Source organism: Pituophis catenifer, unplaced genomic scaffold (assembly GCF_029215685.1).
Source record: "Pituophis catenifer annectens isolate HBS135680 unplaced genomic scaffold, rPitCat1.0.hap2 SCAF_8, whole genome shotgun sequence".
Taxonomy (NCBI): domain Eukaryota; kingdom Metazoa; phylum Chordata; class Lepidosauria; order Squamata; family Colubridae; genus Pituophis; species Pituophis catenifer.
The window spans coordinates 43,683,681-43,697,270 of record NW_027256888.1 but is presented as its reverse complement, the minus strand read 5'-3'; the positions used below and the strand labels follow the sequence as shown (position 1 = coordinate 43,697,270).

Here is a 13,590-nt window from a genome sequence, read left to right as displayed (position 1 = left end):
ATATAATCATTTAATGTATATTTATGCTTTTGTGAATCTGAGTATGTATGGAAAAGAGTTTAATCCCCCCCCAGTAGCTTCAGCAATGAATAAAATAGAGTGACAGAAATCCAAACCTCCAATGGACAGCAACAAAGAATGAGTGTTTTGTGCCTTTTTGCTGCCATTTGATTTTTGCAGTCCTTAGTCTTGAAGCAATCCAGACTCACTAGATTGCTCTTTGTATTGAAAAAATAACAATGGTATAAATAGCACCTTAGGAGAACAATTATAACCGACAAAAAGGAAAGGGTTATATTTTACTTTCTACTTGCCATTCTCCTGATGATTATTAACCCCCAACCCTAACAGCTATTAAAACTGTATATTAAACATATGCATATTAAACCATATAAAACATATGGTTACATATGAACTATGTAACCATTTACATAGTTCCAACAAGTTTAACTGAAAATTCTGTTTTCCATGATTAGACTTAAAACCAGTTAGACAGCCATAAGAATTGGCTGGTGACTGGTATTGCATGTGGAGATTTGCACAGAACACAATGTGAAACAGAACAAGCATGAAGAATCACCTCCTGTAAACCAAATCCAGTCCACTGTCTTTATTTCTTCAAGGTCACTTTTTCCTTTGCTAAATTGAATTTTTAATCAGTTGAATGAATTGTTGAACACGGGCAGAGGGCTAGGGTTCATGGGAAGATGGTTCTAAGGTGGAACATAACGTGAAAACATAGTTGACTGCCTGAGTGACCAGTAAGTATGTACCTCAGCAACAGGCAGTTGAATGCCCACAATGTATCCCTGCTGGGATATGTCCCTGATATGTGTGTCTAAATGCCAATTTATCTCTTTGCTGATAAAGGCTATTTATTCCTGATGATGTCTTGGGTGACAAAAAAAGACAAATATTCCTGCATTTGATTGATTTCTTAAAGAAATCATGTCCTAAAACACTAGTCCATGCTTCTATCATTTCTTCTTGGTCAATTGTCAAGAGACTTTTAAATATTATTTATAAGTAACTATCATAGGAAAAGCATTCCTTTCTCACCCTAGTCTATAATATATTTCTCTTTCACTGGTTCTGTTTCTTCATAGCCGGCAGCCATCCTGATTATAAGATTCAGTTATAAATTCACACTGCTCTAGACAAAGAAACATTTTTTTAAAAAAATATTTTATTAGTCATGAAGGACACTGAGATTTATCTTGGGAAAATGTGTTGAAAATAAACCAGGATGCATAAATCATTTTAAATGTAAGCCTGGATTTTTCAATTGTATATACTATAACTGTCTGGCTTTGTATCCAAAATGGGCTCTTGTTTCAAATTTTACTCCCCCTTCCTTCTACTTATATTTCTATTTTCTTTTGAGGGTTTTCCCCCCCATATCTCTTGTGCCAGTTTATTTCATTTTGAAAACAAATAGCATTTCAATTTATATTTTTCTCTCCTGAGCTATTTTAATATGTTCATTTAAATAAAAAATAACAGGTTTTCTAGTTTAAGGATTATATATTGTATTTCCCAGATGAAATATATTTACTTAAAAGGCTATAGAAAATCAGCAGAAGGTCTCTTCATTGATGTATGGCCTTAATATCGTTTTGAATGGTAGGATTTGCACAAGTAGTATAGATCATTTACACAGTTAAATTGCAGAGTGCTTGTCTTGCCATCAGTTTTCCTCTGTTTATTATGTTTGGACAGTGGAATTGCCAAGTCATGGAGCCAGGCTTATTTTGGAGAGGGCTTGGGCCCTGTGCTACTGGATGAAGTACGTTGTACAGGAAATGAATTGTCTATAGAACAGTGCCTAAAGAGTTCCTGGCAAGAACACAATTGTGGCCATAAAGAAGATGCAGGGGTTTCATGCACACCTCTGGCAGGTATGCAACAAAGAAATCACTTTTCTGAACCAGAATCACTGCATGGGTTATGATTAATTGACACAAAGTGGTTGAATATTTTTTTGACATCTTTCAACAATAAAGAAGATAACATTTCTTGATGTAGACCAAAGGCCACATTCTGGCTTCCAGAATGTATTGGTCACATTTAAAAACAAGGGTGAAAGGAAATGCCTATGACTGATGAGGGAAGAACTTGCCATGCAACATAACTGCAGGGAAGACGAATGGAAGTTAAGTATCAACATCTATAAACAGCTGTGCAACTTCTGTTTATTTTCTCTTTAGTATATCCTGTATTTAACCTAAACATTTTCAAGTACCTGTTGATTTTTTTAAAAGGATGATTTGCTTCCCTAGAAGGTTTGCATGACTTGAAAATTGAAATGACTTAGTAATAGAGTAGTTCTGGTTCTGTGAACTATGAAGAATGTCAACAATTCAGAAAGTCCAGATTCCATATGAAGATGTTCCTGCCATTTATTCTAAAAATATTCTGGTTTTCCCTGACTGTTTTGTGTCTTATTTAACCCAATTACAGTCCTTAGGCAGTGTAGATTAGGGAGTGAAAGGACATTTGTTTGTGTGGGATTTAACAGAAAGGCACAAGTTAAGGATATAACTTATCCTCTCTTTTACTTTTGTCTATACAGTTTTGTCCCATAAATTACACTTTTTATACAACAACAACAATAATAGCAACAGCATGCAGAAGTGCTTGGGTAGACACAATACAAATAAAACCAATTCACTCCAATTTTATTAAAATATTTATAGCAGGAAATTCAATATCAGTGTTCCTCTAACATTCTGTTTTCCATTTAAATGATGCAAAAAGTTATTATCTAGCCTATAATTGTTCTATTTTGTAGTGCAGTTTCTTTTCTGCAATAGTTACATACTAAAATACACTCTTATTTTGAATGCCACAGATGGTGCAGTTCGACTAGTTGCTGGAAAAAGCAATCATGAGGGACGGCTGGAGGTGCTTTATAATGGACAATGGGGCACAGTCTGTGATGATGGATGGACTGAATGGAATACGCAGGTGGTTTGTCGACAACTGGGCTTTAAGTAAGCTCCATTTATGTGAACCTACTAATGATTATGCAGGGCAATGCTGATAACAGTTCAGTGAATTGCACCTGCTTTGCTTCTTTGCTTTCTAATCAAAATCTATTTGTTTAATACTGTGGCCTTGGAATGATACAACGAAGAAGAGCGAAAATTAATTTTTTAAAAATGCTAACCCTGGTTGGGAAAAAGGGCAAGAATTATTATCTTTATTTACTTATTTTTGCAGCATGAACTATAATTCAACTTGACTTTTCTGTATTGGGAATTGTAATTAACGAACAATTTGTTATGAGAATACTCAGATTCTAATATTAACACAGAAATTGAGACCATAATTGAGGAAATACAGAGCTGAGGACTGCTATGCCTGAACATTTGTAAGATCATATTATTTTTATGTAATTATTAATCAACTTTATATGGCAATCCATTTCACAGAAAGTGACTCTGGGTGGCCTACAGCAATCCAGTGAAACAGTAGAAAAATAAAACAGTCATCTAAAACCATTAAAAACCAATAAGGACAAAACTAAGAAAGAAATTAATAGGCAGAGGAATATTAACAATAAAGGAGCTACCTCAATAATTCACCCATCCCTTGGGGTTCCCAGGCCTGCTGGCATAACCAGGTCTTAATGATCTTCAAAATGATCATCCACAGTGATGAGGCTGAGTTTGCGGGGAAAAGATTCCACAGTGTGGGCACCATAGCAGAAAAGACCCATTGCCAAATGAAGCTTGGAACCCCTAACATGCCCATTCTATTGGATCTGGTGGACTGGGCAGATTGAATCAAAAAGAGACAAATAACTTCGAATAACCTGGTCCCATGCCATGTAAGTCTTTAAAGGTCAATACCAGCACCTTGACTTGAACCTGGAAATAAAATTCCTACAATCCAGACTTCATATTAAATATATTCCAAAATGTTGAACTCTCATTCACCCAGTCACTGTATTCATACATTGCTCTAAAGCATAATTTGATTTATTTCATTTTGGCTTAAAAGCATAGTGTGCAGTCCCAGCTATTTTCATTTGAAAGTCCTGGTTTATGGCTTTGCATGATGTATGATCCCAGCCAACTGCAGTTTATTCAATAGATTGTTGTTAGCAGTTTGACTTCTGGCTAGCTAAGGTCACTGATTTAATGCTTGTGTCTTATTAGACCCCGCAGAGAAAATTCACAGTGCAGAAGAAAGGAATGAGGAGAGAATATATATGGGGTTAATGTATTACATTTATGAACATAGTTTAAAGGAGTAGTTAAGCATTACATTTATAGAAGATATCAATAGTGAAATATGTCAGAATAATATATTGATTTTGAGCCTTAATAAATATAGCCATGGATTCTACCAACAAGCCTAATTTAAAAGTTGGGGCGGGGGGAAAAAAGAAAAAATATTTATTCAAAATACAATAGATTTCAATGAAATCAAGACTAATCATGGAATATATTTATAGTAAGTATTATAACTCTGTAAGTGCTAATGTCTATGTAAACAGGAATGGGAAAATTGTTTCAGAACATTTCTTAGAAGAAAATGCAAGACCCATCTGGCTGGATGACATTACCTGCTCTGGAAAAGAGCTTAACATTCTACAATGTTCTAAGGGGGACTGGGGACAACATGATTGCAGTCACCAGGAAGATATTAGTATAAATTGCTATCGAGACAATGACAGCCACAAAGCCTTGTTAGGTAAATTACCTTTTATTGTATTTATTTATTCATCATATATGTAGAGCTGCCCATCTCACAAGAAAGGAATTTTTTTTTACATGGACGTCTGGTTCCAAAACATTAAAGGGCGTTTTGTAATGGTTGCAAGGAGAGACTGGAAAATTAGTCTGAAAATCAGATATCCCCCAATTGTATTTAAATTATTGGCCTTGGAATTCTCATTCATCGCAGAGTTTCTTGTCCTATTGCATTTGGAGAGCACTAGTTGGAGAAGCAAATGATTAGCAAGTAGAGATCTCCATTTCTATTGCTGGATTTTCCAGTTAAACAAGAGAGTCCTTATCTAGTTCATTGGAGATATTATTTGATAAAATAATCCGGGGCAGAATGGATTCAACAGCCTGGGTTTGATAAAAAGAATATATGTTGTCCTTGCATTAGGAGGTATTAAAAAAATATTACATGCAAGCAAAAACAGCAGAATCTCCCTTCAAAATACGAAGCTCTAATCCTAACATGACTTCTGGACAGAACAATTACTCTATTAGAGAAACGTTTCCATAAAAATGTTTATTTTTAGTCTTTTTAAAAAGCTGGCAGTAATGGGACCTGACAAACTTCAATGGCCAGGCATTGCAATATATATTATCTTGATGACTTTAAGCAGTCATTGTAACTGAACCCAGCCTATGTCTCAGGGTAGTTATTTTGGGAAAAATGAGGAGAGAGTACTGTGTATTGGATATTGAACCCCTGAATGAAACATCTGATATGAATCAAATACAATACAGAGTAGGTTTTCTAGTTTATTTTAACTACCCTGAAATGTAGCAAAAGACTAGAATTTAAAAATGTACACAAACATTTTTAAACAGTTAGGGCAATTTAGTGTGAGCATCTCTTATCCTAACAAAACATCTGTTGGATATTTCTTTATCCCACAGCTAATATCTTCAAGCATATTGTTAAAGAATTAAGTCTACTATAAGATTAAAAACCTGAACTAAAGCTTCCAATTCATTTCCATAGCTGTGTTTCTTTGTCTGTTCCTGAATCTCTTCGCTGCTTTCTTTTTAAACTTTCTAATATCCCAAATGTGTTATTATCCAATAGCATGTCTATGTAGGAGAGACAAACTATATTTCTAGGAATGGAAAATTTAAACTCAGAATACAGGAATTCACATTTTGGTGCCAGTTTACATAAACACATGGATTTGTGTTGCAGTGTTCATAATACATAAAACTGAATCTGTCTGGAAATCAAAATGGCATGTTATCTTTTGGTTAAATAGATCCATATGGTAAAATTCCTTTTTCAGTACTGAGACTTTTACTACTTTTATAGTTTTCAAACAATATTCCAAGTAGTAAAAGTAAGTTCACTAAAAATGAACTTTTCTATATTTTATGCCCTGTGTGGTTTAACAAGAAATATGAACTTATATTTACATTATATAGCAAGATTTTCCTAAAGCGAGCCTTTTACTGATGTGCAAACAAATTAACAAAGTTTGCAGAAATCAGAGGATCATTTAATTTGATTTTTATTACAAATGTTTTAAATGAATTAAACCTTGACATATATTGTCACATTGTTTCTTCTTTTTCTGAATCAGGTTTTCTAGAAATAGCCCCATTAAACAGAATTCAGTTGGGTAAAAGTAAATAAAACATTTATAAGAGCAGAATTAAATTGAGACTATTCACCCACTACTTCACTCTTCCATAAAGGCTGGTCAGTTTTGCTCTGGCTTAACACTTATGAACTACATAAACAGTTACTTACTTATTAGAACTGATTAACATGGTCACTTTAATATGTTATGATTGCAAGTATATTTTTGCATTAAAAAGTTATGTATAACTATAACTGAGACCACATTCACTTCATGGTGCCATATGTTGTTTATATCAAGAACATAGTAATACTACACTATAAACAGTGTAGTAGCATCATGAACAGTCAGTAGAGACATTTTAATATTCCAGAAGTGAGGAGCTTGGACACTCAAAGATTATTGGAGTCCAAATATCAAATTGGTCAGCAGGATCATGATCAAAATTAGAAATAATGGTCAGGAGAGCTGAAATCCAGCAGCCTCTGAAATGTATTTACAGTCTCGGCTATATGTATTTATCAGAGAATACTCACTAGGAATCATTTTTAGTAGATGTGTATACAATTATAAAATATATGTAACAGGTTTCAGAGAAAAAGAAAACATTAAAAGGTGAGAACTGTATATCCTTGGAAACCCTGTAAATAGAAAAATCTTGGTTGTTTTGTTTGCTAATGTTCTGTTTAAAAAGTTGAATTTTTAATTTTCTAAATATAATAAAATCTTAGTAGTGGAAGTCTTTCCTATAATACTTCTGCTAGATTTTGGAGGAAAAGTATAGTATAGTTTAATACATTCATTATGTTTAATAGGTCCTTGTATAACGTTGATAACTTTGACTATTAAAGTTCTCTGAAAGAATAGTAAAGAAGTAATAAATTTCTGAAAGAGAAAATATAATGGAGCCCATTTTGTAAAATTCCCATTGAACGTTGAAAACCTTTGTGAGTGAATGTTCAAGGTCACTTATATGATGAGGCAAAGTGCTAAATAAAACAACTTCACCAAATCATAGATATGAAAGTTTCTGGTTAGAGTAAATGATCACAACATGCTCATATTTGCCTGACATCGTGATTAACTGGGAACAAAGTTTTGATATGTGTTATCTGAAAAATAAATTTTATCTGTGCAATTGCTGATCATATATTATGATTTTTTTTGTTTAGGTTTCCCAAGCCTTTACATTTAAAATGTTTTCTTTGTGCACTCTAGTTTGCAACCTTGATGTTTTTTTTTTTTTAAAAATGAACATTAATTCATTTGTCAGATTTTGTTCTGCCCCAGCTCCGGATCCCAAGGAGTGTGACACACACAAAGCTCCAAAAACTCCGTTTAATACAAAATACAGGCTTCCAGTGCAAATGTCCTTATCAGCCTGCTATGAATTACAGAGAATAAACAAAGTCCGCCAAGGGTTGGCAACCAGCCCAGAAACCAAGATGTACAAGAAACTCACTCTCAAAATGCTCTGTGTAGTAATTAAACATTGTTTCCAGCAGCGTGTGCTATCTGTGAGCGAACTTAAATAGGCTAAGGGAGTGGCCAATTAGCCCCAAGCCTTACTCTCGAGGACACCTCCTCCTGAGTAGCCACTCCTGCCTTTTGGCAGCCCTGCGTGCTCGAGCATTGAGAAGAGGCTCCTCCACTTCACTCTCTTCACTTGAAGGAGCCTCTGGAGGTTCTGAAGGCCCTGACTGAGTCTCTGCCTCTGGCACCACATCCTCTTTAGCCTCCTCGCTGTCCGACCCGAGCGCCGGCTGCACAGGCTGCTGGCGCGACACCACACCAGCCTCGTCGTCGTCAAGATCAGCCACAATCTGTGCAGGCCGCTAGCGGGCCACAACAGATTTCAAGTTTTTTTCCCACAGATTCAGAGAACATATTTTTTCCATATGGCTGTATAAATTGGAATGTTTATTCCTAGTTAACAACTTTCCTTGAATGTTTTGAGAGTGTTACTACTGGTGCTACTATGTCAATAGGTTTTAATCTATTCCCAGGGCCTCCTATCAGATTGATGGATGGTGAGAATAAGAAAGAGGGCCGAGTTGAGATCTATATTAATGGCCAATGGGGTACAATTTGTGATGATGGATGGTCTGATAAGGATGCAGCTGTGGTATGTCGACAATTAGGCTACAAGTAAGAGATCAGTTTTCAGAGATCAGAGTATAATCTATTATTTGTGCCACATTAATAGCTTAACATATTGATATTTTCATATATTAAGATAACGGCTGTGTTTCCCCTTTACTGTTTTGTCATTTTAATATTGTTTTAATAATAAGAAATAGAAATTGCTTAAATGTATGTATGTATGTCTACTCTGCCTATCATCAGCAATCCTTTTATCTCTCACCCATTTATGCCCTTCACATTTGTACATACATACATTTAGTATGTGTGTGTGTCCAGAATTAAATGAAGTTAGCAAGAACATCCATACACACAGAGGAACTTAATTACAGTTCGGTCAATTGGTATTCCCAAAGAGTGTGGTCCAAATGGCTTCTAATCTATCAATTTGTAATTTCTTTATCTGATATATTATGCATTAATTTCATGAAAATGTTATTTTAAAGGGATTGCTAAGGCAAGGTTTACACACCCACACACCATATCAATGTTATTTAACCCTCTGAATATTTTTATAAGCTCCTATAATAGATGGTTTGATAGAGAGATGGGCAGCATATAAATTAAATTAATAAATAATATTTCTTTGTGTTAAAGGTTCTTTCTACTAAGAAAGTAGAAAAGATACCTAAATTAAACAAGACAAAAACAATTATGCAAATAAACGTCTATTTTTTTTAAAACAGATTTCTTCCAAATTATGTTTTTTTTTTAAATTTTTAATTTGATTTATATGCCGCCTTTCTCCAGAGACTCAGGGCGGCTTACAATGCATTAAGCAAACATTATTGTTGCATTAAGCAACAATAATGTTGCTTGGTTTCTGTTGTTGATCTGTAAAATTAATTCCTTACTGTACTAATTTCACACTAATGATTTCTTAAATGTGATTGGGCTGACTCAAAACTGAATCCAACTTTCTTCCCAAAGTGTTTAATCATTTTTTAAAACAATAGCTTCTCCTGTTTCTAAAAGTGTCATTTAATTTCAAGACACTATTGTCAACATAGTATAATCTATGTTGAAATAAAACAAAAATATTTTATTTGCAGACTTTTTGTTGTATGTCCAGCTGGCTAAAGAAGAACCATTTATCGCTAGCAGGCAACAATAATTGCACATGGTTTTGCAATCACAGTTGAGTTTTAGACAAATTGAGCCAGATGGCCAGGATAGATAAATATTTTATGTAGAAGCTAACCCTGGTCACATAACCTGCTGAAAACTTTGCTTCTCAGTGCATTAGGCCTTTGAGGTAACTATGTTCAGACAATTGGAAAAGTGTGCCATGAGAAAAATGTTTATTTACAAGTAGGAAAAATTAGCCATATATGATCCAATAACAGAGACAGAAGAAATATACATAATGTCTAAACAGAATGTACTTCCTTCAGGGATGTTGTGTATATGATAATTCTATTCATGAAAATTCACATAGTTTACTAACCATAATTTTAAGAGTTAAAGATATATTGCAGAGTTTGTGATTTTGAAATTTTTGGGGAAATAGCGGAATGAGGCATATGGCCAAGTAAAAGATTTCTGTTGCATATTAACTAAGCCACATGAGAAACCAGGTGGAAGTTCAAGAAAATTAACTTTAAAAGATAGATTTTTGTATCATTTGTTTGTTGCTTATTGAAAAATATTGAAGCAATGAATGAAAGAAAGGAAAGTGGGGGACCTGTGAATCTATTTTGCTTATAGTAAGTATTTAAAAGTAACATAACCAATGCCTGTTCAGAATGAATAACCTCCCTTTAGAAAACTGAGTAATTGAAGCTTATAAATGCATAATAAAATGATTTACTTTAACACAAACACACACAAACTTTTACATTGATGCCTGTATTTCATCAACATCTTTTTAAAATCTATTTTATATACAAAATTTAAAAAAGAACTTGAACAGTTGTAGGGGAATTATACAGTTGTATTCAATTATACAATTCTTCAAATATCTGCAAACAGGTTAAATGTGAAGGGAGAATTTTCCAAACAAGAAAAGATCTGCTGTGTATCTGTCTTAGTCTATAAATGCAGATCATACAGATCAACACTTGTGGGCAATTTAGTTCTGGGCACTGGACTATTAGAATTTTACTTTTTTCTTTACTGCTTCTATAACACCAGTCTTAAATAAACATAGTTGACTAAATTGCATAAAATATCCATATTAGTAAAAATATTTGAATGATAAAACATTTTAGTGCCTAAAATGTTAACATTATAATACTTAGGTTACTAATTACTTTTACTTTCTATTTTACTGTGGCATCTTCATTTCCTTCACTGGTGTTAAGGCACAATAGAAGGGCTAAAGCCATGGGATGCTTAATTCCTTTTTATTTTAATAATGTACTTTGCATGCTGCAGCTATATGCTTAAAAGGTTTCTTTGAAAAATCCTCAATTAAAATGCTTTATACATTTATACAATCTGTCTCATGAGATGTGCTTAGTTTGTAAAAGATAGGTAGTATTATTTCATAATAGTACCTGAGAAACTAGTGATAAAGCAGGCCTTATTATCTTTCCAGTTATGCCACATATCCTTCTTTTACAAGTAGTATTACTGACTTGATATTATTGAATAAATAAATGAAAGGGAAAGTGCAAGGATTCGCTTCTTTCTCTTTCCCATTCATCTACCCTTATTAGATCAGAGTTTTGAGGTATGTAGTACAAACTGAGTCTTGAGATGGGACATATAGAAGATATATTTATTAATTATTATATCTGTCAGGTTTCTCCCTGATTTTGTCAGTTGAAGAATTCTGAAGTTTTGTTTGGGTTAGTATATAATATAGTTTGCTTTATTTCTGATGGATGGAAATAGCTGATTGCTCTCAGTGAAAATTGCCACTAATTTTGATAGTCTTAGATTATTTTTAAAATGAAGTTATTAGCAACAAAATTATTAAAAATTAACTATTAAGTAAAACTTTGTTTTATCACCCAAATAACAAAAGAAATCATTATATTATTCTCTAGTATTAAATCAATCTGGTGAAAAAATTATTTATAGAAACATTATATGGTTACCTATAGTCTTTGAAAATGATTAATATACTAAATAAAATAACCATTTGAAAAACAATGCTGTAATAAACTTTCTCCATCTAATGGACAGTGCTAGCAGAGACCGTGGAAGAAAATTACAATGTTTATTGATTCATGTGAAATAAGAATTCCGTATCTGTTGTTGCCATTATGATTTATTTTAAAAGTTGCTCAATTCTTTTCCCTCCAGAGGTTTATCACGAGCAAGGACTATGGCATACTTTGGGGAAGGAAAAGGTCCCATTCATGTGGATAATGTGAAATGCACAGGAAATGAAAGATCCCTTGCTGATTGCATTAAACAGGATATTGGTAAACATAATTGTCGTCACAGTGAAGATGCCGGTGTCATCTGTGACTACCTTATCAAGAAAGCATCCAGTAGTAAAGGTGAAATGAATATAAAGTTCAATAATTCTCTTTTCTGTAAATTGTAAAGAAATATCAGGGAGTATTTGGGTTGTTTTTAGGAGGGAATTGTTTGATCACTTTGCTTGCCATTTGAAGTACTCTTTGTATCTACTGGTTGGAAAATTTAACTTCTCTGCTTTGAGCCCTATTCAGATTCTCTTTCTTCTGTATGTGGTTTAAGAATATTGCACCGTCGCCAAAAAAGGATTATTGGTGGAAAAAACTCCTTAAGGTAAATTACAGATACAAATTTAAAATCACAAGGCCATGCTTCCCTTCCCCTGGCTCTGCTGCATTTGTGTAGCACCACACTATGTTTTCCCCTGCTTCCCTTCGCTTGTACATAGATTGCACCAGGCCTGCCTATGGCAGATTCCCATGGCATTTCATTGTTGCCTGGTTAAACGGCATGCTTTCCATGGAGTGCAGAAAATGTGTTGAAACCATCAGGATTTGAGCTCTGTTTCTCTACCCAGTTGAAAGAGTGCATCTCCCCCCTCAAGAGACAATTCTTTTCAGCCTGTCCCTAGAGATGAGAGACAATCCTCTCAGCAGGTAGCGGCACAGGACAATCTTTCTTGCTGGTTTCTGGTCCCACTGACTTTCTGGAGAAGTCAGCAGAGTAGGTTGTAAATGTCTAACATATGATTGCAGGGCACTCGGGAATAAGTCGTAAACGTGAACAGGTTGCAATGCTCCTAAATGACCACAAGTGTGTGTGGCTTTACATTTTGCAATGGCCAAAAGTGCTTATAAGCCATAAGAAATGTTTCTGAGGTGGCCATAACTTCGAATAGTTGTTAAACAACCAATTGAAACTCAAAGACTACATGCACATCAGTGATGGATGCACTGTTGGGAGACCAGAAGGATCAGGTTAGGGACAGATGATCCCAGAGAAAATCTATGTGATGTGTTGACACCAACTTGGTGATACAAAATCAATCAAATATAAAAGAAGAATCTAATTCATTAATAGAAGATGCACCTGGCTTATATGTGAAAATCTGAGTCTGTGGAGTCAGAACATACCATTGCTAAATACTAAATACTTAAAATTACTAGGCATCTTTTATAATAGCTAAAAATGAAATTTTTATATTTGGAAGAAACAGTCATGTATGTAGTGTCTTAATTTAATTTTGCAATGGTATGTTGGGTTGCAATTTCTCTAACACATGACTGCAGAGAGTCCCCAATTTTTGATAAAACATTAAGTGCTGTGGAAGAATTGCAGAGACAAAACAGATATGAAGTCTCTGTTGTGTAAGCAGAGTATTCAATAAAGTATTTTTGGTTTTTTAAAAATGCAAATCCTTCAGTACACCTTTGATAAAAACAAAAAGGTGGGGCACAGAGAAGAAGCTAAAATTAACAAGGTTTACCTTGAATATGATGACAGCTGTGCTTATCAATGTCTATTCTTATACATTATATTAATGATGATGGAAACCTGTATAGCTGTCACTTTTCTATGTGGATCGTTCTCAAATTCCTTTTGTGAACAATCACACTTGACTAATAAAGAATTCTATTATATTCTATTCTAAAAAAAATTAAATGAATATGTCATATATTAAAAATAATATTTTATTTGTTAAATTAGCAAGAGTTTTCTCATATGCCTCAGTATCTATCACTCATTATTTCCACAGATCTAAATCCTCAAATGTC

At 34.0% G+C, this 13,590-nt stretch overlaps 1 protein-coding gene across 1 annotated transcript in view; it reads left to right on the top strand.

The window, feature by feature from the left end:
- The window catches only part of PRSS12 (serine protease 12), a 41,370-nt gene that overhangs the window by 22,262 nt on the left and 5,518 nt on the right, over positions 1-13,590 (top strand). Inside the window, exons 5-10 of the mRNA XM_070948110.1 lie at positions 1,720-1,898; positions 2,852-2,993; positions 4,505-4,701; positions 8,308-8,449; positions 11,696-11,895; positions 12,070-12,148. Of these exons, the coding sequence (XP_070804211.1) occupies positions 1,720-1,898; positions 2,852-2,993; positions 4,505-4,701; positions 8,308-8,449; positions 11,696-11,895; positions 12,070-12,148 (939 nt within the window). The remainder of the gene's footprint in view (positions 1-1,719; positions 1,899-2,851; positions 2,994-4,504; positions 4,702-8,307; positions 8,450-11,695; positions 11,896-12,069; positions 12,149-13,590) is intronic.